The sequence below is a fragment of the Ischnura elegans genome, chromosome 6 (genome assembly GCF_921293095.1).
Source record: "Ischnura elegans chromosome 6, ioIscEleg1.1, whole genome shotgun sequence".
NCBI classification, from domain to species: Eukaryota; Metazoa; Arthropoda; class Insecta; order Odonata; family Coenagrionidae; genus Ischnura; species Ischnura elegans.
Window position 1 is genome coordinate 123,412,572 of NC_060251.1, and position 25,496 is coordinate 123,438,067.

A 25,496-nucleotide genomic window follows, 5' to 3' on the forward strand; every position below is an offset into this window, starting at 1 on the left:
ACCTAGCCAAAAACCTATTTGAAACTCTACCTAAATGTAAAACTTTGTCGAAAAACAGTATCCGCCATTTTGTTACTGCACGGTAAGAATTTATGGGCTGTATTCTTTAAGATTTTGGAAAAGTAAAGAAAAAACACCATGCTAACAGATTATGTGGTTTTTTATTCGGCAAGAATCCACCCATAACTTCACCATTCACTTACTTTGGAAGATTTTCAGAGAAAATTGAAGACGGGCGTTTTTATGGAAATTTGCTCACGTTTGAGCCTCTGTATCTCAATAACGGGTAGGATCTATGTCAAATGAAGTACATATCAATAAATGTCAATCATTTTTGAGTATACCTGCGAAGTTTCAAGTTTATAACTCAAAAAAAGCCATTTTGTAATTTTGTCCGGCTTTTTCCGATTTCCGCCCACTGTGCGACGGCGAGAATACAGACAATCGATATCGCATTGATGCTGAGCTTTTTTCATGGTGTTGAAAAATTTCCTGCTCCGAAAAACTAAATTTCATAATTTTTTCCACATTTTCTAGATTTCAGAGATAAGTGCGTCCTCACGTTTGGGGTTGAAAAATGTAATTCATCCTTCGATGTCATATAATATTTCCTAATGGATTTAGCCGCCACCCAACAGTGGATAGTGTGTTTCAATTCTTTATATCCACGAAGCATATGCAACACGTGCATACGCTTATGTACGTCGCGTCGTATATGTTACAGGAGTCGGCGTCCTAGTTCTCGATCCTCCTTCGCGATTCGCGCACTTGTCTTTGAGCTGCGTACTCGTAAACAGAAATATTTGCAGAGTAATAATGAACTGCCTTATGATTATAGACTTCTACAATAGTTTTCTATAGTTCATTCTTTATACCATCATTGTCTGTGTCTTTGTTTTATCTGGTTGTCCATAAAATGTTCCAGTTTAAATTTGCATAGTAATTAGGAAGTATCAATGTGAAAACAGTATTTTTTTTCTTCCCCGAGAAAATTGAAATCGGAAATCATACGAAAAATTGTATCGTAAATTGATATAAGAATTTTTATTCACATCGCGCTATTTATTATTAATTAATGGCGATATATTTCACCAATGGGAGGCAATGGGTTCCTTTTTTTAATCTTATTAGAATAAAAGAACGAACCAAGTTAACCAATAATTAAGGAACTGAGATCCACAAAAGAATTATTGAAATAACGATTCACATAAAAATGTTATGATTACTCTCTCCTTCATAACCTAGCTCTATAATTAACCTGATTTAATTGTATTTTCCATAAGAATTTTTCCCAGGGGTAAAATCACTGACTGCAACACATATTTTTGAGCTGCTCATAACTATTTTAAGGACACGGAGAGAGGAGAGGAAAAAGCCTTATCTGGACCGCATTCACTGAACTTGAAGTCTCAAAGGCAAAATGTGGACTTTGTTCCAAGGTTATGTCATTCTTTGGTGGTGCAACCAGTAATCTAGACCAAGCATCCTGGTGTACAATTTGCTCGTAAATCCGTAATGGAGGGGAGGGATGAGGAAACCATCGGTGCGCCAATGTCATCAGAACAGCCTGGCACTTCAGTTACATCTGCCACACTAGTCCCATTTCATTAAGCACTGAGGAGGGACCCTCGACTTCATTTTGGCCCTCACAGAGTCAAAGAAAAATTACAAGTTTTATTAGCAAGCTATTATCTGTGGAAAAAAAACAAGCAGCTTGACTCCCAGCTGGTAAAGATGATCGAGAAAGAGCACCACCCTTTGTCGTAAGTGGGAGATGAGGAAATGGAATTTTATCCACATGTTGAATCCCTGTAATTAAATCCCTGCCGGAAGACAGGGATTTAATTACAGGGATTTAAGACAGGGTCGACCTCCTTAATTCCCCAAATCTACCCAAGTACCCGGTTAAAGTTGAAGAAAGTCTTAAAAGTAAAAAAATAAAACAATTTCAATCTCAACTGATGCATGGACATCAATTAACAATGATAGTTTCCTTGTAGTTACTGCTCGTGTCATCCAGGAGAGTGAACTCAAGTCATATTTGCTGGATTGTTTCGAGTTCTGTGGGAAGCATACTAGTGATACATTGGCAGCAGAAATTTTAGGAGTTGTTGCTGAATGGGAACTGAGAGACAAAGTAGTTGCAGCTGTGAGCGATAATACTATTAATATTAAGTCTGCTCTAAGGAAATGCTAGAGGAGGCATATTCCTTGTTTTGCCTAATTTTACATTGTACAGCGCGCAGATGTCTCATTCCTTCCGAAACTTTTCCATTTCCTCACACTGTCTTTTCCAACTTTGCTCTCTTTTGCTTCATTATCCGTCTACTGTCAACGTACGCAATTGACTTCTCTGCCTTCACCCACGGAGAGCCTTTGGTGTAAGCTTACTGTTCTTTTTATTTGAAGCTTTAGGTGTGGACGCTTCTGCGTCAACCCGGGAAATATTTCATCTCCAAAGAGTAAGATATTTTCAAGCGAGAGAATACGTACACTTCTTCCCCGAATTATGTTTTCACTCTCTAAGTTACTGAATCGAATCGAAAACTGGTATATGTATTACCTTTCCGATTTGTTCTTAATGTAATGTTCGTCTTCACCTTTTCTCTTCTACTGCGTACTAATATCTTAGTTCTCTTTGTACTTATTTTCAGCTAATATCCCTCCTTATGTGTATTAGAACCTTCTTCAAATCCTTCTAAAATCTTAAAAGAACTCCAATTTCTTTCAGGATTATAAGCATTGAATTTCAATGCACGGTGTCAAACGCTTCTGTGCGCCCACGAACGCAACGACCGTTCCTTTTCATTTTCTTCTCTAAGAGCAGCCTAAATGCCCAATGCTTCCCTTGCGCTTGTGCTTTTTCGTAATCCGAATTTGTCCACCTTCAGACATTCTTCTGCTCTTCGTTCTGTTCTTTCCTTTTCATTATCTTCGACATATATTTCGTTAGGCTTGTCGTAGATCCTTAGGTCTTGAAGTCTTCACACTTTTCTGCTCTCTTCTTTTAGGGATAGGTGTGATGACGTTCTTCCCTAAGTCTCTTGGAGTATCTCCTGTCGACTACACTTCGCAGATGGTTTTAAAAGGCCGGATTAAAGTTTTCCTCTCCTGCATTTTTGATTTGCTCTACTGGGGTATCATATATTCCTGGTACCATTTCCCTTCGCTAGTCTCTAACAGCTGCATCTCATTTCGATCTTTAGATGCTGGCTCCTATTCCAGCCTTTTCTGCCTCACTCTCCTATTCGATTATATTTGCGCTGTGAAAGCTGTCCATTAAGATACTCTGACAGTCCCCTCTGCTGGTCTGTACAAAGCTTTGAGATAGCTGCTAGCATTGGTGGTGTGATTCGATAGTTGCTAAAACTTCGCATCCATGTGCAGGGTAGCCCACCACGAGCGACCTCTGACGCGACAGGGGGGGGGGGGGTGCGTGCAAGTGCTGCAATTGCGTGGGATGGGTTTGTTCTCTCTCTCTCTCAGAGCATTCATTCATCGTGCCTCGGCAATATTTAGACCCTAGAATGGAAGGAAGACAGAGACAGACAATCGACCATTTTGTCGTAATGGGAAAATTATTCAATGATGTTGATTTAAAAATCATCTTAAACAGCTCAGCGTAAGGTGTGTTTTTAAATCTCAGTTTTGAAGTACTCTGATGTGGTCTTCAATTGATGGGGTCAGGAATAATTCATGAACTCTAAAGAGCTTGACGTGGGCATTACATAAAGGATCCCTTCGACTTTGACGTCGACCGCCGCGTCCTCTCTTGCCCTCCAGCGTCAACTCGTTCGTTACGAGGGGCCACCCTCCCAGATGTGAGGAGGGACTCCCAGTTAGAACCGGTTCCACCGCTGCAACAAACACCACCCGTCCGATACACTCATTAATGCTATGCATTATATACTTCCCGAATTCGGTCAATATGAAACATCGTTGTAGTAAGCGGGTTGTTTCAGTGAAGTTGTCCGGTTTTCCAACGCGTCACAAACTCTCCCATTTAGCATAACGCTCTCTCAAAACTTGAGGAAACCATGGTGACGTAGGGAAATAAATTTTGTGTTTAAAGTAATTCGAAGGAGCGAGGTAATGATAATTAAAAAATGAAGTAGCTTTAGGTAGTTTCAGTGGTTAGCATCAAGGGGGAAGCTCTCATCCTTAAATTTAAATGCAATACTAGTCACAGGAAATATAATTTTCTTATTCATTATAAATATGTCATGAAATATGAAGCGTGGCAAAAAAAAAACAAATCATGTGAAGAAAATGGAAGTACAACAAGGGAAACATAAGGACGTTAAAGATAATACGAAAAGTATAACTTATTAGGCCCAATTTATTATGACTTTTTTTCCACAATGATCGCGCTGGGACTTGAGCTCATTGCGTGGTCGTTGGGTTCCCATTCATTCAAGCCCTTCTGCTTCCACTGGATCACAGTCTTTTTCCCCTTTCGTCGCCTCTACTTGCACAAAAAATGAACTTCTTGCATGCCTGCTGCTGTAGGCTAGTTTTTTTGTAAAGCATTCATTCCGAATATCCATTATCTATCTGTTATTTAAAAATGTCTTAAATTTCCGTATCCCTGGACGTAGAGAATTCGCATTATTTTCGTTTTGCTATCCACGACTTCGCAATGATATTTCCCATTACTATGGCCAGCCGTGCAACCTAATCGGACCACCAGTTTTCATAATTCCAGCTAGATTTGCTCTTTAGTCACGCATTTTCCGTCACCCTTAGGCCACGATGGCCTTCTCTCCCTTGATTTGAAACATACTACGGCCTATGATGTGGCTGTTAGTCTGTTGATATATCATTTTTGCGATCAATATCTGGATTGATTCTTTCCCAATCACAGGATCCAATCGATGACCATGTGCCAAAGAGTCAAAATCTTCTAAGCCAATACTAGTATCTATAAAGCGAGGTTGGAATCACACTGATTCTATTGTACCGTCGAAAGGAGGAAATCATGTCTCTATCTAACTGCCTTAAATGATTATTGAAGGGGTGGTTATGATTTGTACGTCAGGTTACGGGGTGCAGCGTGTCCTCGCGCGCGTGTCGAGAGCAGCGGATGAGCCGCAGTGGGAGACGCGTGTCCTTTGTTTCCCCGGCCGTCCGCGCGTCGCTGCGATAGCCCCCCATCGATCCATCGATCGATTGGGGGCACCAAGCGCATAGCCGCCGCTCCTTCGCTCCTTCCTTCCTCGTCTCGTCTCGCTCTTCTCATGGGCGCAGTTGTAAATAGGAGGAGCGGCTGTCTGCTCCTCGCAGCGTCCGAGATCTCGTGATGTCAGATCCGAGGGATTGGTCGCGGATTGTCTGATTCCGTATTCGACTGCGTTTTCTTGTATGTTGCTTATTTCCATTGGAATTTTTATTTCCATTAAATATAATACATAGTTAAAACGGCTTCGTTACCTCCCGCGACATTGGTGCAATACGTGAGCATCGGGGGTGCTCGAGCAATCGGCCTCGTCTCTCTCTCGCCGCTCCCCTGCTTCTCTTGAAGCATTGCTGGCTTTAATTCATTGTCGCAAATTCACTGGCACATTCGCTTCAACCTCGCGGCTGAGCTTAAAGCCACCGAGTGCGTCCACCGGGTTGCGGATGGTCTGTCGACCTTTAGATATAGAGATAAGCGAGTTCTCTCGTCGAATAAGCAATCGTGGACAAAAATCGGCGGTATTCTGAGGGGGTATTGGGCTACCCTTGGGTAAGGTAGACCATTTAAAAGATACCAAAACCTGTGAAGACACCGTGACTTGGCGACTGGGGGCCGCCAACAATTATGCCTCTCATCACCTGGGGGAGAGGGCAGCAGCTCTTCTTCACATGTACGAAGGTGGAGACCATACTGGTCGGTACAGCGACACACATTCCACTACGGGCGTGGTAACATTTACTTTAACGGCTGTAGTACTGCGATGTGGAAGGCAAGGGGAAACCACCACATTATCATCCCGAGGAGTCACAGCTACTCCACTCAATTTATATAATGACATGATGGAATATTCTCGGGTAAAATATTCCGGAGGTAAACTAGTCCCCCATTTGGATCTCCGGGCGGGGACTACTCGAGAGGGTACATCGGTCAAACGAGATAGAATGTTACGGATAGGAACATGGAACGTCAGATCACTTCGTACCTGCGGTAAGCTAGAGAACTTGAAGGTGGAGATGCGAAGAATGAACCTCGATGTATTAGGCATCAGCGAAATGAAGTGGTCCCAGGAAGGAGACTTATGGAGTGGAAGCTACAGAATGATACACACGGGATCGCTAAATGGTAATGCTGGAGTAGGCATAATGCTTAGAAAGAGCGCCGGGATGCGTGTTAAAAGCTACCTGCAGTTTAATGAAAGGATAGTAATGGTGAAGATAGATACTAAACCCGTAGCTACTGTAGTGGTACAGGTTTTCATGCCTACGTCAGATTATGAAGACGAAGAAGTAGAAGATGTCTACCAAGATATAGCGGAAGTTATCAAGCAGGTAAGAGGCGAAGAAAATCTTATTATTTTAGGGGACTGGAACGCTGTCGTCGGCGAAGGTCAAGACGGAATAATAACTGGGAAATATGGGTTGGGTAACCGAAATAAGAATAGGAGAAAGGCTACTTGAATTCTGCACGGAGCACAGGCTAGTGGTTGCCAACACTTTATTCAAAAATCCCCTGCGAAGAAGATACACGTGGAAGATGCCAGGAGACCGCAGAAGATTCCAAATCGACTACATTTTAGTGAAACAAAGATTCAGGAACCAGGTGAAGGACTGCAAAAGCTATCCAGGGGCAGATATCGATAGTGACCATAACCTAGTTATGATGAAATGCCACCTTAAATTTAAAAAGTTGAAGAAAGCCGTGAAAAACATATGGCAGGTTGAAAAATTGAGGGAGGTTCAGCATCAACTGGCTTTTAAAGAGGCTGTAGAAAATAAAATAGGGGAGGATACGACCAACAAACCAATGGAAGAGAGTTGGAAAACCATTAGAAGTGGTCTGCAGGCGGCAGCTGAGGAAGTTCTTGGTAAAAGAAGAGTCGTTATGAAAAAACCATGGATCACGCAGGAAGTATTAGATCTCATTGAAGAAAGAGGAAAATACAAGGCTGCGAAAACAGAGCAAGGACAGAATCGTTACAAGAGGATAAGGAACGAAATATGTCGTAAAGCGCGGAAGGCTAGAGAAACGTGGATGAAAAGCATTTGCGAAGACGTGCAAAACAATCTTAAACATGGAAAAGTAGAGGCCGCTTATAGGATAGTGAGGAACCACTTTAAGGAAAGGGCGCAAGATGTAATACCCTTAGGGACAAAAACGGAGAACTATTGATTGAAAACGAAGAAAAAGGGAAGAGATGGAAGGAATATCTGGAAGATTTATGCAAAGGAAGTCGCCTCAGAACGAATGCTATCGAAAACGAGAGCGAAGTGGATGCCAATGACATGGGAGCCCCAATTTGATGCGGCTGTAAGAGACCTCAGGATAAATAAAGCGTCTGGCATTGATGACATTCCTGCAGAACTAATTAAAAATTCAGGAGAGAAGACGTTGAACCAGCTATACAAAATCATTAGTGAAATGTATACGACAGGTGAGATACCAAAGGATTTCGAGAGGAACATTATAATCCCTATTCCTAAGAAGAAAAGAGCGGAGAAGTGCGAAGATTTTAGGACCATAAGCCTTACTACACATGCATCAAAGATACTGACAAGGATCATCTATAGAAGAATAGAACGAAAAGCAGAAGAGTACTTGGATGAGGACCAATTTGGATTCAGAAAAAACAAAGGCACAAGGGAAGCAATATTGGCCCTAAGACTGCTCATAGAAAAGAGAATGGAAAAGAACAAGCCAACATTCGTTGCGTTTGTGGACTTAGAGAAAGCATTTGACAACGTGGATTGGAGCACAATGCTTGGAATCCTAAAGGAAATTGGGGTTCTTTATAATGACAGAAGAATCATCCACAGTTTATACAAAAACCAAGTAGCCGTGATAAAATCAGGGCCCAGCTGTGAAGAAGCAAGAATTAAGAAAGGAGTGCGACAAGGCTGTACATTGTCACCCGTAATTTTTAACGTTTACATTGAAAAAGCCATTAATGAAATCAAAGAAAAGGAATTGGGAGTGAATATCAATGGAGAAAAAATTTGCATGCTAAGATTTGCCGATGACAAAGCTGTTATAGCAGAAACAGAGAAGGATTTGAAAAATATTCTGGTTAATATGGGTAGGGTAATGAGTAGATGTCAACTGAAAATAAGCACGAAGAAAACCAAGATCTTAGTATGCAGCAGAAGAGAAGAAGTCTAGACCAACATTAAAATAGGGAGGCAAAAACTGATAGAGGTGGATGAATTCTGTTATTTGGGAAGCAAGATAACTAGTGACGGGAGAAGCAAGAAAGAAATTATCAGCAGAATAGCCCAGGCGAAGAGAGCATTCCACCAAAAGAGAGACCTGCTTACAGCGGGAAACTTAAATATAGAAGTAAAGAAACAATTTGTAAGAACCTACATCTGGACTATGCTCCTATACGGAAGTGAGGCATGGACAATGACCGCAGCGGAGAAAGCTAGGATAGAGGCCTTTGAAATGTGGTGCTACAGAAGAATGATGAAAATCAAATGGATCGACCGAGTTAGTAACGAGAAAGTCCTAAGAAGGGTAGGAGAGAAGAGAAGCCTCATGAAAACCTTAATAAGGAGACGGAACAACCTTATAGGCCACATCTTGAGACATGATGACCTGATGAAGACAATCGTCGAAGGACAGGTGGAAGGCAAGAATGGAAAAGGAAGACCTCGAACAAAATATATGGAACAAGTAAAGAGAGATGTGAAAGAGAAGAAATACGTAGGAGTGAAAAGATTAGCTGATAGGAGAACTGAGTGGAGAGCTGCGTCAAACCAATCCTAGGATTGTTGACCAATGATGATGATGATGATGATTCGCTTCAACGAGCGATTCTTTTGATGATGCATTGGAGGCACTTTCGGGATAAAATGGACCATTGGACCAAAATGGTAAACCAAAATTGTGGAATGGCGCCATGGGGGCCTTTTTCCCGTCAGCAGCTCGCGACGACTCGGCCACCGACACTTGGGCCCCTCAAGAATTCACTGTGCGGAAATTATCGCATGAAAATTGATGTTTTTTTGCGGACCTTGTCATTTTTTTCATTTATGATTTGACCCTCTCGTGTATTCTTAGGGAAGGAAAGTGCGTTCCTCCCTCCGATGTTACTGATGGAGGTGGTGGTGGCCATTCATTTTCGCGTGCAGGGTGGAAGGCCGCGTGTGTAGTGCCTTGGATATCCATTCGCCGCTGTAACTTGAGGAGTACATTGATATGAAGTGAGGAGACACGTCTGTCGTCTCCAGCAACTATGCATGGGATTATCCTTAGACTATCTTTTTTGTAATAATGAGGCGCGTTTCGATGTTTGGTAAATGAGGATGGACCTTTCAGGATGACCTCCTCTAAATCACTTGTTGCATCACATGTTCGCAACACATGGCTCTGAGACTTTTAGCTTTTATAATTATGTTTTCACCTTTGTCCCTTTTTCAATTGTGATTAGCAATCGGATACTGTGGTAAAATCCTGCCTGTAATCTCTTTAGCATTGGCTCCCTCAGCATTGGCTTAAAATTACCAGCCCCTACCCTAATTACCCTAGGTGAGAACCGACGAACTCAGTAGCACAGTGCTCGTATTTTCTTTGGTTTGACATAAGTTTCCCGTATGCAGGTGATTACATAAGTGCATCCACACATCTTTACATTAATGGATCGCTGTGGGTTTTGGTTCGTTCTAAGCGTGTTGGTTATGAATTTATTCTCCAGAGCCTCCAACTTCGTTAAACCATAGTGAAAATTTCCTTGTTTCCTTATGATCCCTTGGTAACTGTATCCAAATTTTCTTTTTAAAATACTATGAAGATCTAGTCCTTTATTAAAATATTTGCTTGAGAAATATTTACTGAGATGAAAGCTTTTCTACGCAATTTTTTTCCGATGAAAAGCCTTTCTTCGCGTTAATATTTCTTTTCGTCAGTCGGTGTGTGAATGCCCTTGAACGATGAGAGAATGAGGAGGAGAGTGGCGTGACGAATTTGAGGAAAGTTGGAGCCAAATTTGTGTTTCCCAAAATCATCAGTTCAGACCTCTTAAAGCGACGCAGGGTAAAATATAGATTAGCCCAGTCAAAAGTTATTATCATCACGAATAATTTAATGACAAAATAAATAGTAGATATAACATTATTTAGATTAACATTATAACAATTTCTGTTTGACTTTTCCGTTTGCTGGAACAGTTTTTTGTTGCATTAATATAAATAGTCAAAATAAAGTTTCAAGCTAATGTTTCAGTTACTTTTTAACCATAGCAAAAAGTACAAACAAATAGCCGACCCGTAAATCGACCGCGAACCTGAACCGTCGCATCCTGTTCATCGAACGCGTATGTTCAAATGAAAACGAAATTAAAATGAACGCGAAATCCCAAATGAAGGGCCAGAGGAAAGGAACCGATAAACGAACGGCTAAAATGAACCTAATATTTTGGACACCCGTTAGAAACATGAGGGCGTTCGAACCATTCAGTTGCTAAACTGTTGGTATTCGTGGGCGGAGGGGAATGAGAGAAAAGGAAGGGTCGGTCGTCTAACACGCACTTTGGTGGCCTGGGATGGTCTGCCTCGTAATCGCCGTCTATTGTAACCATAACGCACTTGCTGGACTAAGGCCCAGTTTCACCAACACGGATTATATTCTCTATTATCTCAGTTTTCAAAAACTCGGTTAAAATTATTATCTCAGAAATGTGAGGATCGTGTTTCACCAACGACGTTTCATCTTAGTTTTCAAAAACCAAGATAATCAGAATAAATGGTTTGGCTCATACGTTTTTCATAACTCTGACGTGGGAAAAATAAATGACGGTAAGCAACCGTATGACATGGAATCAGGTTTAATAAGCCGGTAAGTGTACAATCAAGTACATATTGAGGAAATGTACAGCAACAGTGTTAATATTGACAATGAAAGTTAGAAAAGCTCAAATATTACGTTTTCAAGGAAGGATTTATTAATTTGCCTTACCGAATACCACGCACGGGTAATAAAAACTAAATAAAAAACAAATAGGGGAACCGCGTTTGGCAAGAGTAAGGAATGCGAGAATATTGCGGTAAAAAACTTGTAAGCACCTTTGTTTAATGCATCGTTATTTAAAAATGAAAATTTTCAATCTACCGAGACTCCCAATTTTAAATAAACACAGTTCTTGGTTATTTTGTGCTACAATAATTAATTACGTCTCACATTGGTAAAATTGCGATTTCGAAGATAGCGAGTTACATAGGTATTAATTCAGGAAGAGGACTGATATTAAAGGTTTTTGTATTAATATGTAAGAAAATTCAAAGAGAGACTTGTAACATCTATGAATACTAACATATTTTGGTAAGAGATGTCGGAATCATTGGCTCAAGAGGAGCATAGGCATGGAAAAGCTTAAGTTTAAAAGAAAGAAACGTGAAATTGCTTTGAAAAGGGGAGGTCACGTACCCCATTATGATGATAAAAATTTTTCCTCATGTCTATGCTTGCTTCAATTAAAATTATTCATATACTTGTCGCCGTATGATCAAAATGAAGACGACAATAAAAGCAATGCCAAAGTTGCTCTGGCGAAGGTTCGAACCGCGGCCCCCTGGGTGTGAGACACTTCTCGAGAGTGAGGTTCGGGGTTTGAACGACGATGTCATTTTCTGAAACTATACGGGAATGCAGGAAAGGTGCCGAGGCTTTTCAAGCCTCAACGCACTCGGCCACGGAGGTTGTTGCAGATGACGCTTCCTCTAGGGAAGTGGTGCCGCGCGAAATCTTTACTATCAATTATCTCTCGAACCCGGGGAAGAAAGTCGTTGCATTTTTTTTCTACATTACCCTTATAGCTTCAGAAAATAACATCTTCGTTCAAATCCCGAACATCACTCTAGCCATCAGTCACTTTTTAAATGGATGGTGCATAACGCTCATCGTATCTGTATTACATTGAATGATTACCTTATGATAAAAATAATTGTTTTAACATCATCTTATTTGGACATATCTTAGAGTTGTCGCATTTTATTACGATGAATCACACTAGCTCGCAGATAATATTTCTTTTAGGGGGTGGAGGACTGGAGGGGGTTTCGTTGGGAGCATTTGCGCGGAGGAGTTTTTATTATTGAGAATATAAATTGAGCATTATGGAATAAGAAGAAAGGCAAAGAAAGCGTCTTTTTAAAATATTTCCCGCATCATAACCGAGAAGTTGGGAAGACTTCACGTATATTTTAGCTGTGATCATAACTTTTTGCCCTTCAAAAAGGCGTCGCCCAAAGAGTCGGTAGAAATGTTACGATCATCACACTCAATCAATTGGGGATATATATGCCTTCGACCGACCGCGGGAAATGTGAGGAGACCAAATTGTCAGAGTTAAGGTCATGATGGGTTCCCGTGAACTTCATGCATAAGAGTCGAAACCGTTCTGCCATGGAGCGATGATTTGCGTAAAAAGTGGCCGCGTAGGAATGCGTGCATTCATCCCGCAGAGCAGATGACGTGCTCTCCCGAAGTTGGATGGCACAAGCGAGCATGCGTCTACTAACAGCGGAGCGCAGTACACTCCCTAGTGAGTGTACCTATTATGGTTGCGCACATTTGTCCAACACGAGATTCAATTGTTCTGTTCGGTCGCTATTCATTCGGTTGTCAGTGGGGGTCGATACAATTCGTTTTCATTATTTTGCAGTTGCGAGGAATAGCACTGAGAAATTCTGAATTCCATAGATCATGTCGTCATGAATATAAATGCTGGCTAGCAGATCATAGCTAATTTATTCATGAAATTTGGATCACTTTGCTCTTGTGTAATCCCGTTTAAAAGCAGCGCGGTGGGTGGCAGCACATCCTGCGGGGAAGTTGACTCTTTTCTCGGGTGCGGTCCGTTGAACGCTTCCAATGCTTCGGAGCGCCACCAAGCGGTCCGTAATTCGCTACGGAGCGCTACAGGTTAGGCTGTGACGTCACGGAAAACGTCATACACCCGTTTCCCGCCTCGCTCCAGACCAGCTCCAGACGCTCCCCTGAAAACTTGGGTCAGCGAAGGAGCGAGTCAATTTTTGGCGGAAATTCGAAGGGAATGCACTGAGGCAATGGAGAGTTTACTCACGTTGCAGATGTTGGACGCTGAATGTGGACACTTTTCTCTTATAAAAGTGACTACGAAGTAACGGAGTAGACGCACTTAGTAAATAGATGTAAATTTAATCGTGATTTAAATAAATATATTGCAAGAACTATCTATCCGCAAATATTCTCGTATCTCCCCCAAAGTGAACTCTAATGTCTCTGGAAGCAGCCTTAGCATACAAAAGGCAACAAAAAATTATTAAAAGGGGCATGTAATATAAGATAGGATTATAAGAACACATAACGACAAATCAACTCATGGCATAAATTAAAATCTGAAGAAAAATAGGATTTACATGAAATGGATTAATGTTTTTAATAGTCTTTACCAATAATAAATTGACATGTTTCAACTGAGAAAACAGTAGAGTACCTACTTTTTCCTTTTCTTGGGTAATGAGTTTCATTTAGAAGGGGTAGGCGAGGGTAGGTGTGAGAAATACGGTCCAAAGTTTCTTGCTTTACTTAGTGGAACCTCGATATTGGAAAATATAATTCATTTAAATGATATTCGAATATAATTATTACTATTCAATCACCATAATCACCTCAATTCGCATTTAAAACCATATATTCGATTTCATAATCCCAGTTTGCTCGCCCTCGTTCTTTTCCGCCATCTTGACTTCGCTCCTGACCGGTCCGAAAAGAAATTCTCGTAGCGAACGTAGCGCCTATGGACCGGAGCTCCGGAGCACTTCCGTCTGTAGCGTCTGGTAGCGAAAGTAGCATTCATTGGACCGCACCCCTCGTGTTTGTGGTGGAGTCAACGGGGAGTGGTGTGGACACGTGTAAATAAATGGTCTTTCCTGAGTGCCCATTGGCCATTGTGCTCCCACTCAACAGGTGGCTCCCTAAACAAGCGAAAGACGAACATGTGCACGTGATTGTCGTCTCACTGGTGACGTACGACTCCCGTCCGCTTCACTAGGGTGCCTCGGAGCTGCGTCGAGCCCCAGCTGCTGCCCCGCCAGCAAATTTGGCCCTTCACAGGTCTGCGTTGCGAAAACAAATGAAAGGCGAAAAGCGTCGGCTCCTTGAAATCGGCCCGAGAGAAAGTATTATGAAGTTTTATTACCTAACTAGGAATATACGAAAAATAACAAATTACATTAGCCCAGTGAACATGAGTATCGTGAAAAGTTATCAGGAACATTTATTTATGATAACTGTTGTTCTAACAGATTGTCGCAGCCATGTTATCTAAATATCTTCAACTGAGAAGATTAGGAGGGCATAATTATAAAATATAAATTGGCATTTAAACGACTGTAGTCACCAGCAAGAAAATCACACGCTGTATTTAGCTTGTGATACCATTGACGGGTGTATGTTATGCTAATCTATGCTCCTCAGTGATTGTAATCTAGTCTAGGGTTAACAGGTGTCTTATGTTTAGGAAAGATACGAAATATCTATGCTTAAATTTCAAAATAATTTTAAATAACAAAATGAATAGCATTCATCACTACCATTGGAGCCACTCCTGCATATTTGTATTCCTAAGTTTCCCTTAAACAAGCACTAATTCGAAATCGCCGGCGAATTGCCGCCTTCACGCAGAGAAAATCCACGATCAGATTTTTCTGCGACGACGCAGCGAGCTGGCGACAAACGTCATCAATTCTCAAAGACGGGCTCTGACTGTTTAGCGGGCCGCGGCGTCAACGCAACGCCGAACTGTGAAGGCACCCTTACTCGCTGTCGTGGTGCGTTGAACAATGGGAGCGCATCAATCACCATGTGCGCGAAGATCACGGAAGGCCTACTAATGGCCTGACATTTCCCTATGTGATTAAAGTTCGAGAATTCATACAATTTCATCGCATTATTTGAAGCTAATGCCATGATGCGTCGCGGTTCTCATGAAAGTAAACTAGAACTGTGTTTTCGTGTAACACCACAAGTTAAAAGATCAATGATGATATCAGTATATCTGTAAGTGAAGACCCAAAAGTTGTGGAGCCTCCTAGCATAGGATTATAGCAATCCAAAGTATATGGAGTATTATTATTTTTATCCGCTTCTTCAGGTATTTTGAGAGCCTTGAGAGACGAAATTAAGACGAGCACCATTCGCATCTCATTGTGGTCTCGAGAGGTACTTCTGTATTACGGGTGTGGCGCTAGTGTGCGGAGAACAGATTCTTCTTTCCGAGACGAGTCTTAAATCGGTTGAGCAAGCTGGTTCGCTCTTCGAATGATTGGCTCACGGGAACGAAAGAATTTTGAACATTGTTGTCGTAAAGATGAGTTTCGCACGAAGTGGAGCAAACGTAGAAACAAATTTTCCTTCCATTTTAGTTAAGTTAATGTAGTAGTTACCGAGATCAAACACTTCAAACTCGGATGTGTGGTTTTTTTTTCAAGGGCGGTGTTGTCGTTCAATTGAAGAGGTCGAGTGGCTGTGTAAGTGTATGTATGGCGGTGTACAACAGCGAGATGCACTGGCCAGAAAATCCGAATGTCCATCGTCGTCTGTTTGGATTTAGGAGGCCTGTTTTGGTGTTCAATCTGGAGACATTATGAACATTTTCTTATGTAGGTATCTTTGGGTTGCTAATATTTGGTTAGTGCCGGAAATAGTATTTTATATATTATCTGTATAATAATTGTAATAGTTATCAAGTAATTGCTTCTTTTGGCCCATGAAACGATTTTTGTTGTTTTACCAAATATATTAGATCGTAGTTCAAAGAAACACGTCGATTGGAATATTTTCATTTACCATTAGTCTGCTTATTTTTTCCCCGAGATATAATTATGCATTCATCATTTAAACGAAACAGAATTTACCAATGAAATAAGCCGTGTGGTTATATTGAACTGTTTAAGTTTTTCGAACTGTTGAAATAAACGATACTTTTTCTGTTATCTGGTAATGATTGCGCGAAATTCCGTCTTCAATAATACTGATGCCTTCACTGCTGTCGGCGTCAAAATGATGTGCCGCCGCTGTACTTTGCATTTTTATATCTGGACTTCAGTGCATAACATAATAATTAATAATACGTCATTTTAAAGGAAATTTCATTCTCAAGTCTAATTTATTTTATGTTTTCCGAAAGATTCAAAAATCAAGACACGCGAGTGCAGTCCGCGCACCGTAAAATTGGCCGTTTTGTCAACTTCATGAACTTTGTAACTCAACCTAGGGAAAACTACTATGTCTACAACATTCATCTTCCACAATAAGTTGTAAACATTTATGTAGATCAAGAAAATGGAATTTGCGTACTTTTGAACGCATATTTTGTCATTAATTAACGAAAATGTTTAAACATTATCTAGTATTACAGTTTACCCCGAAAGAAAAAATAAAATTACTAGAAAAACTTATTAATTTATTTGAAAATTTTCTATGATCCATAATCTATAACAATATTTATAATTGTGAATTACAATAACTTCTATTAATGTCATGTTGCCAAATGGGGCCGCGCCGGGCCAGTACTGGTTACCTGGAAGCAAAGTAACGCGCGCAAGACGTGGCAACGCAGCATTCGTTCGCTCCGGCGTATTTTTTAATACCCATGTATAATCTATACTACATAAAAATCATGTATTTTCGGATCACAGATCCAGGAAAGTGGTTTGCAAGGATGCGTCAAATGCAGTGCGCGACGTCGCAAACAACAACACTGTCAGGCACCACGCCACGCAGTCACGTCGCGTACGCGTTGGACTGCGGAAAGCGCGATCGCAATCCACGCAGTCACGGGTGCCTGGTAAACAGGGCTTAACGTGGATAGTGGTGAAAAGGAGTAAGGGAAACTGAATCCCTCGGAGAAGCAGAAGTGGCTTACATGAGAATGACCCTCACAAATTCTATAACAGCCAATTTCTGAAGGAATATGCTGTCTCCGTGCAGCGTCGTACCACCGCCTTCTTCGGTCTGGGTCGTTTGGCAAAACAAAGAAATACTTTTCTGGTGTTTAACGAGAGGTAAATTAGCATCTCGGCACACAAGAGTTCACATAAGGTTTCCTCGCATTCATTTAAATTTATCTGTTTTATCTACTATTCATTTATACTTTTAATAACGTAGATTGCAATGCGCTTCTTATGCAAGCTATGCAGATATCATGAGGACCACACGTCATCAATATGGCGTCGCCCGAGAAATGCGTTTTTGGCGCGGAATACAAGTTGAAACTTCAAAATGCTCTAGGGGCGAAATTATTCAGCGCTCAATGGTAAAATTTGCTGAGAGCCTTTCCTACACCCATTGCATTATCGCTGGCTATTATTATTGTTTTTTGGAGTTTTTCCGTCACGTGATCAGTGACAGATGATAGGAGCTCTCTGTGTCTGGGCTCATATTATGAATAGCTAAGATTTGACAACGTACCACCACAAATATCACCACATTGTAAGCAATGGCCCTAATGGAATCGTCAATTTTTGGGCAAAGCAGGCGTGGCTAATCCTACCCAAGCACCCCCATTCCTGCCACACTTTGCTCCACGCTCGGAACCAGCGGTGCCCCCCCCCCCCCCCCCAGTGTATTTACAACCTCCTTGGTGTTACTCGATGAACCCGAAGAAATGTTCAAGATCCATCACCGCCTCATGAGGTAGATGACACCGATTGACCTATACAATTGCTCCCTCCATTGAATAAAATCAACTCTCGGTCCGCACCATCGTTCGTACATAACAAAACGGTTCGTTCGTATGCAAGAAATAGATGACGGCAAATGAGCGTCCGCCACATGGGAGGAGAGTGCTCAACAGGTGGCACCTCTCCGAAACACAACATGGCCGAAGGGCGCAGGCGGTAAATGGCGAATGTGAAGTCACCCAAAACGAAAGGAGCTGGGCTTTTATAGCGCGACGATGAAAATTGACGAAAATATGATGGTTGAGCCTCGTCGATTTACTTCTATAGTAAGTGATACATCAGCAGCTCCCCTTATTTGATACGAAGATGCTGAAGAATAACGAACTGAATCGACGCTGATTTTGTGAAAGTACAGCAATATCTATTGTCCACTGTGACATCGAGATCAGCACAAAAAGTAGTTATGTCTGCAGGTGACACAATTTTGGGGCTTATGCCTCCGGGCAGCGCTTGATGTTCGTCCATTCTAGTGAACGGGGCGTCACGGTAGCTGCTCTCATCGTCCATACCATTAATATTGTAATATAAACTCATACGTGAAGGCCAAACTTCATGCACGACACGCGCAGTGAGCGGCGATTGTCGCTCAGACGTGGTCGACGTCGGAGAGAACGCCATAAACTCTACGGAGGAAACATTCAAGTCCATCGAGAGATCGATCCATCCACAATTCGATTCGAGCGTTGTGAAACACCGAACCTCACTCCCTTCATCTAACTTCGCACCAATTTTTAAACAATGCACGCTTACAGCAAGTATTCCTTAGGGCTTTAGTCTCATTCGAAGGATGCATGATTTAACACTTCCCCATCGAACAGAATGAATAAACCTTTCTCGGGTTTCCGCGCAGGTGAGACAATTTAAGAGCGCCGACGTTTCGGGTCCCGTCGGCGGGTGACGCGTCAGCTCTCTTAGATTTTCTTACGGAAATCCGAGAAAGGTTTATCCACTCATTCGAATAATCTCACCTGAAAATTCAAACCTTTTCAATGGGCTCTCTAACACTGCAGAGATTAGTTGGTTCCCTCCCCCTGCAGACAATTGTCAATGGCTGTGAAGAGTGCCAGGAAGTTAATGTACACGTTGGCTTCAGCTGCGATTTGCCGAGAGCTGGAAGGGCCGCCATGCGCAGAGAAGGGAATGAATGAGCACCGTCTCATCGGCGGCAGTTAGTGCGGTTTAAGTCAATGGAAAGAAATTTATACCGAAAATCGCAATTGCGACCCCAAGATGCCATGAAAAACCGAAGATTATCCTTGAAATACTTCAACTTAATCACATCATATAATTCGGATTTTAGTTATTTAAGAGAAGTAAAAGGACAAGCCCCATCAAAGGTAACTCGAGAGCTAAGCATGTTGCACTACCGCACTATCCGCAACTTACGATATGAAATATGATTTGATGATTTCCCGGCGAATATTATGTGGGTACTGTAATCACGAAAGAATTAACCCGATGGGAATCCCGAGAACAGTTTATCCACGACTTACGATATGTTTGCATAATTTGCAAATATCCAACAAACTTAATAACTTACTCGCCCATCCAAAGGGTGAGACTCCTCCTTTACAGCAGTCAGGAATCACCCATGTCAAATGTACCTACTGCAAGTGGAATGTACTCTTACAACACAGAGGAATGACTAGAGCGCTCACTGGCATATAAATCGTGGTAGCAGGTTTCATGTTTTCTCCATTGCGCCCATTGAGATAGTGTTTGAATGGCAAGCGACTTTCTCGTCTCTCTCACTTCTGCTCTCTGTGCTTACCCGTCCGTCCATCGGGGCCGAGGCTCTGCTCCGTTCGCCCTAGTAGTATGAAGGCATACGGTTCATGCGTGTGCACATCGTCATTCGGCTTTATTTCCCAGGGAATATAGTGGAGGAAATGGAAGGTGGTTTAGGAATGACTCGCGATTATGATTCATCCGAGCACTACACCGTTAACTGCTAACATTTACGCAGAGTGGAGAACATTAGGAAGCCACCTACGGGCCGAAAAATGGAAAAGCTTGTCTATGTATTTTTTTTTAGCTCTGCCACTATCGGCAAATTGAAATTAGTGAATTAGTCCTTCGTGAGACTTGTCGAGGGGTGCGCGACACAGACGCATCTATCTCTATCTTTTACAGGTGTCGCAGATGTATGCATACTACAGGACGGACAACTGCCCCTGAAACTGTTATTCAGAGGGCCACCGCGAAGCGCGGGAAAAGCTCTCATACCACTGGTACTCCGATGGCACATGCCAATAGAGGTTAAATTTATATTTTGTCCCACACCTCAATTATGTGCAAATTCTATTTCCAGCCGCGGATGCATGCTTCTCGGAGACCAGGGCTTTGGTGAGCATGCCCAGAGGAAAGCGCTGACTGACATTCCTCACTAATGACAGCCATTAACGATTGCAGGTGTGTTTGTAGTGGATGGAGGATTGCAGGTGTGTTTGTACTCGATGTCTCTCCAGAAATGATAAAGCGGTGGTGAGGGTCGCGTTATCTTATTACACGGGAAAGCATTCATTCTCTTCAATTTGCGGTTGATATCTCGTCCATTTGAACGAAACGGCATTTTCCCGCTCCAGTCGTGCGATAACGATTCAAATGGAAATATCACGTGATCCTCACCCGCTGGTTGGCTGATCCCGGCTAATGTGCCTGTTTACATGTCGATGGATGTATTTAAATTTAGTCGGCATGAAGAAGATGTTATATTATATTGGGAGTCTTTGTTTTTCGCATAACGGAATGAAATCGTCGACGGTCGTCTAAATCGTTACTGAGAGCAAAGTTGATTGGTCGACCCTGCCTTATGGGTACGAAACAGAGCTGTGATCAATCACTTGATGGAGAGCGCGCGACCGAATTTATATTTTTTTGAATTGTTTAATGCTTTGTCATTTTTTCCCTTTGGCATGGCTCACATATTAATGAATTTATTTCAACAGCATTGACTTATCCAATAGTTGTATGAACAAGTTTTGACTTTAATTAAATGTTACTGATGTTGTAATTATTATGAACGTACTGGGTGCAACGCGGAAACTATGATAGCAAGGAGAAGATGATGAAGGAGGGAATGATGATAGCAAGCATAAGCAGCTGAGAAGTTGGGCGAGATTATCGTGCTATGACTGTCACGCATTCCCCGAGATGGTTGTTGTTTGCTATCCCGTCGTTATCGAGTCTCCACATTCTCATCGCAGTGAGCCTCGACGTGCTCGATGTGTGTCCAGCGAGGTTATTTGGTCCAGGGAGTGAATGTTTATACGCGATGCTGCATCGAAGGCAGGGCATACTCCATTCACAACAGTATTAAAACACACATGGACATGTATCGCACGGGACAGACAAGGATAGCTCCGTACTTATTGACAGATTGGCACTGTAGTTCATGCCAGTGGGTAGTATTGATTAAAAAAATTACCAAGTAACTAAATTGTCCAACGAAAGATAAGTTTTCAACTTCCGTTGACGTTTTTGTGTTCTTATTCCCTTTTCGCTAGCTATGCATTTTCGAACTTCTAGGTCCTGTTATTTATTTTACTGATTTTGTGATCATCTTGTAAACTAGCAGGTACGTGTTATCGTAGAGTTCGAAGTGCCCCTCAAAATGGACTTTGCCTCGGCTGTGTGAATATTTCACCCTAAAAATTCAGAAAAATCTGAATTATTACTGTCCGCACCAAAAGTGTAGAGACTCGAGTTTGAACGCTTATAAAATCCATACTTCTTCAGCTTTTTACATAATATTTGTACCATTACTTTTATTGTTGTATTGCGCGTTGGTTATCATGGATGAAAAATTTTACCCTGCCAGTTAAATATTAGTGCGTAGTCGAATAAAGTAACGGTTTTTTCAGCTATTGTAAGTAAAACACAAATTTAAACATTGGCCGATACTAAAAGGTCATAAATAACTTTAACAAATTTATACTTTCACGGATTAAGGCTTTTTTGGCAAAAATCTTAATTTTCATCCGTATCCCACAGTTAGAGCAATTTTTATTGTATTTTCACGTGGTGAATTTTGTCACTGTTGTCATTGGAAAGTCTTCCGTATCTTTGTAAATATCAACTGTTCACATATATACGTTTATTGTATAAGGATTTTCAACCCACGACAAGGACATTTCATGTTCATCCCGTACGCGGAGGGAAATGCATTGCGGGCAACATTGTTTCATTGTTTCAATCGGTTGTTTTTACCGATTGTCGCTCATCACCTCGAATAGAACATAAATTATTCTAAAGCAGTTCCCGAGGTTTGGATAGGAGCAATTTTTCATTTCTTTTTGAGGAATAGTTTTAGTTTTACAACCAGGAGAAAATGAAGCCTCTGTCTATGGCTAGAAATTCGGCGGTAAGTTGATAACTGGTGGTGTTTTTAGTCTTAACTGCTACATTATGTACGCTTTATTTTCTATTTGTCGTATTTGTTAGAAATATCTTTTACTTTTGCCAGCGTTTTGGTTACATAAATATGGTTATAAATATAAAAATGTTAATGTCATCAAAAATAAATGAGTTCATTTTTTTATTCCGGCCTGCCTGTGAAGAATTAAAAATTTTAGTTAAATAAATTGCAATATTTCCGCTAAATTTATTTTTGCACTAATCTGTTGTTGCTGCGAAAACTTTTTCTACTAATTAATATTATATTAATTTCCATTATAGGACTTAATATAATATTAATTAGTTATATAAGTATAATATTAATTATATTTTATTTTTTTACTATTTTTTGGCATTATGAGATCATGGAAAAATTACAAATAACTTGAAAAGTTTTTTATCAGTTTTAATTCTTATTTCGGGGTAAACTGTAATACTAGATAATGTTTAAACATTTTCGTTAATTAATGACAAAATATGCGTTCAAAAGTACGCAAAATCCATTTTCTTGATCTACATAAATATTTACAACTTATTGTGGAAGATGAATGTTGTAGACGTAATAGTTTTCCCTAGGTTGAGTTACAAAGTTCATGAAGTTGACAAAACGACTAATTTTATGGTGTGTGGAGTCACTTATTGAACTGGTGTGCACATTTTTAATTTTTTCATAAAACAAAAATTAAATTGGAATTAAAAATAAAATTTTCTGTAAAATGACGTATTATTCAATATTATAGCACGCGCACAAGCCCAGGTATAAATTTGCAAATTAAAGCGGCTTATAATTATGGCGCCGACAGTAGTGCATTGTTGTGACGACGATACGCGTCGTGGGAAAATAAATCGAGTGGAAATACTGCAGTTGAACAAATACTTCACCACGTGTCGCAATGGCCTTAGAGCGGAGGCTGAGTGTGCTTATCTAATGAGTGTGTGTGATTATTTTGCAGGGGCGCATTTTCTGTGGTGAGGAGATGCGTGCAGAAGTCGTCGGGCCTCGAGTATGCTGCCAAAATCATCAACACTAAGAAACTGTCAGCGAGAGGTGAGTGACCATTACGGCGCACGATAGTGCCAAGCAAATGCGCCAAATGTACAAGCGAGGGTTTGCTTTTTTTCAAAACAACTTCTCTAATTTTTATGGTATTCACTATTTGTTTTCTGTTCTACGTTAGGAGTAGATGTAGCTTCCTTATGTCGTAACTGCAAATTATGGGAACTATTGTCAAAAATTATATAAACATTTCAAACAAGGATAGAGTTAAAACGCTATCGAAAACGTGTTTCTGAGCATTATCCTAACCCAGCATTACCATTTAGAGTTCCTGTGTATATAATCCTAAAGCTTCCACTCCAATCTAACTATCGGCCAATCTCGATATAATGAAAAATCATTATGACATCATCTTGATGTCATTTTCAAGTCATGGCTTGGTAGTCACGGTGACCTCAAAATGGTCCCGTGAAATGACATCTTTCTTGACTCATGATGATGTTAATATGACCTTAAATGACTACCTATCATTTTGACCTCATTTTGAACTCACTTTGACTAATTGTGACCAAACTTATTTGTTCTTCTAATAACAATTCATACTATAATTTCTGTATTTAGATTGTCATTTAGGGATAAATAAAACACTTCAGATATGAAAATCAACCTTTATTAGGATTTATTGCAACAAAAAACAGATTTTACAAGAAATTCCTCAGGATTTGTTTTTAATTTTCCTTTTAATTTTCCTTTTCTTCCTCTTCAAAAACAAATCGAGAAAAATCATCTACATTGGCCGTTACGGTTGATTCTGTAGCATTTCCTTACCCTTCAGTTGCCTCTATAGTTGCTTGAGCAATTTTGTTGAATCGTCGCTGAATCTTAGCCTTTGTCATAATTACTTTACCCTGAGGGAAATTCCTCTATTGTGGGACTACAAACAAAGGAAAAAATAACATCAAGAAGCTGAAAGTTTCTAACTTTAATGATACATTAAATAGAAAAATTTATACTAACTGCAAATAGCCTTATTGATGTAGGGTTTGTTGAACATAATTTTTCCAAGCTCTCCATCCCAATTGATGCAGCGAGCAAATTCATTTGTACACATATTTCTGGTCACATGGGCTGAAAACTCCATCAGTATGATCAACTGCAATTTGTCTAAGATGTTAAACCTGTGAGAAAGGAAACCAAATTAAATTTTAACTTTAACATATGGCACAAGAAGGGAAAATAGAAAGGGTTAATTTGATGGATGATGTAGATCAGATAACTGCCAATTTACTCACAAATGAATAGAAGAGAGATAAGGTTTTTAGGAGCTCTTGTAAGTTGTTTAAATCCTTCTCGACATCCAGAGAAGTTTTGGCATATTAGCTGCTTCAAACATCTCATCTTCTGGAGCAATATAAAGCAAATTTTCATTTCCTTTTCCTCTCCTGTATGGCTGCAATCTCTTGTCTAGTTTGTAAAAACAAGCGTAAATAATCCGAGAAATGGCAGATTATAGTGAAACAAACGCTCTATTGTTGATTTGAAATGAAGACCGATATTTATTATTGGCTATTATTCCCGTAGTGACGCACGTACGAGCTCTCACCGAAAATATTATTGAAAACGAGGAGATGCTTAATTATTTCTTACGCAAATGCAGCAATCAGCGACGATGAGTTACTTAAAAAAACCGCGGCGCATTCTGTTTAGTAATGGCGCGTCGCGGATTTCCTTCGAAATATTTTGGCGAAATAGGTTCGTTCCCGGGGACTTTCTCGCGGTCAAAGCGAATGATAGACCATTTTTAAGGAACAATTATCATATAACGTCATTAAATCTCGGATGAAAATCGATAAAAATATCGAGACCAAAAAATCGCTATCCAATAAAATATCACGATATATACCATCCGATACAAATATCGGGGCCCATAAAAATCGCCTACCGATAAAATACCACGATGTATCATTTCATAAAAAAATCTCCAGCCCGATAAAAATTTGCCTTCAGATAAAATATATCACGTTATATAATTCGATGAAAAAATACCTCCTTTTTAATACCGCGATGTACCACACATTAGTAAGTTTTTAACGCACCGATTTATGGTCTAGCATAAACGAAGGCCAACCTTATACATAGCTGTATTTTCCCAAACTAATTTCCCGATGCCAAAACATGATAATTTATCGCGAGCGACGACGCGATCGGGTGA

General features: G+C 40.6%; 1 protein-coding gene and 1 long non-coding RNA gene across 18 annotated transcripts in view; one reads left to right on the forward strand and one right to left on the reverse strand.

Annotated features, from left to right (window-relative positions):
- LOC124160101 (calcium/calmodulin-dependent protein kinase type II alpha chain) overlaps positions 1 to 25,496 on the forward strand; it is a 320,103-nt gene that overhangs the window by 67,222 nt on the left and 227,385 nt on the right. For all 17 annotated transcript variants that reach the window (XM_046535829.1, XM_046535833.1, XM_046535832.1 and 14 more), the window contains exon 2: positions 23,241 to 23,335. In XM_046535829.1, the coding sequence (XP_046391785.1) occupies positions 23,241 to 23,335 (95 nt within the window). The remainder of the gene's footprint in view (positions 1 to 23,240; positions 23,336 to 25,496) is intronic.
- On the reverse strand, positions 24,005 to 24,905 carry LOC124160104. Its single transcript, XR_006865077.1, has 3 exons — positions 24,577 to 24,905; positions 24,302 to 24,462; positions 24,005 to 24,218 (listed from the first exon to the last, which is right to left on the reverse strand). It is a non-coding gene; the product is annotated as an uncharacterized LOC124160104 (long non-coding RNA).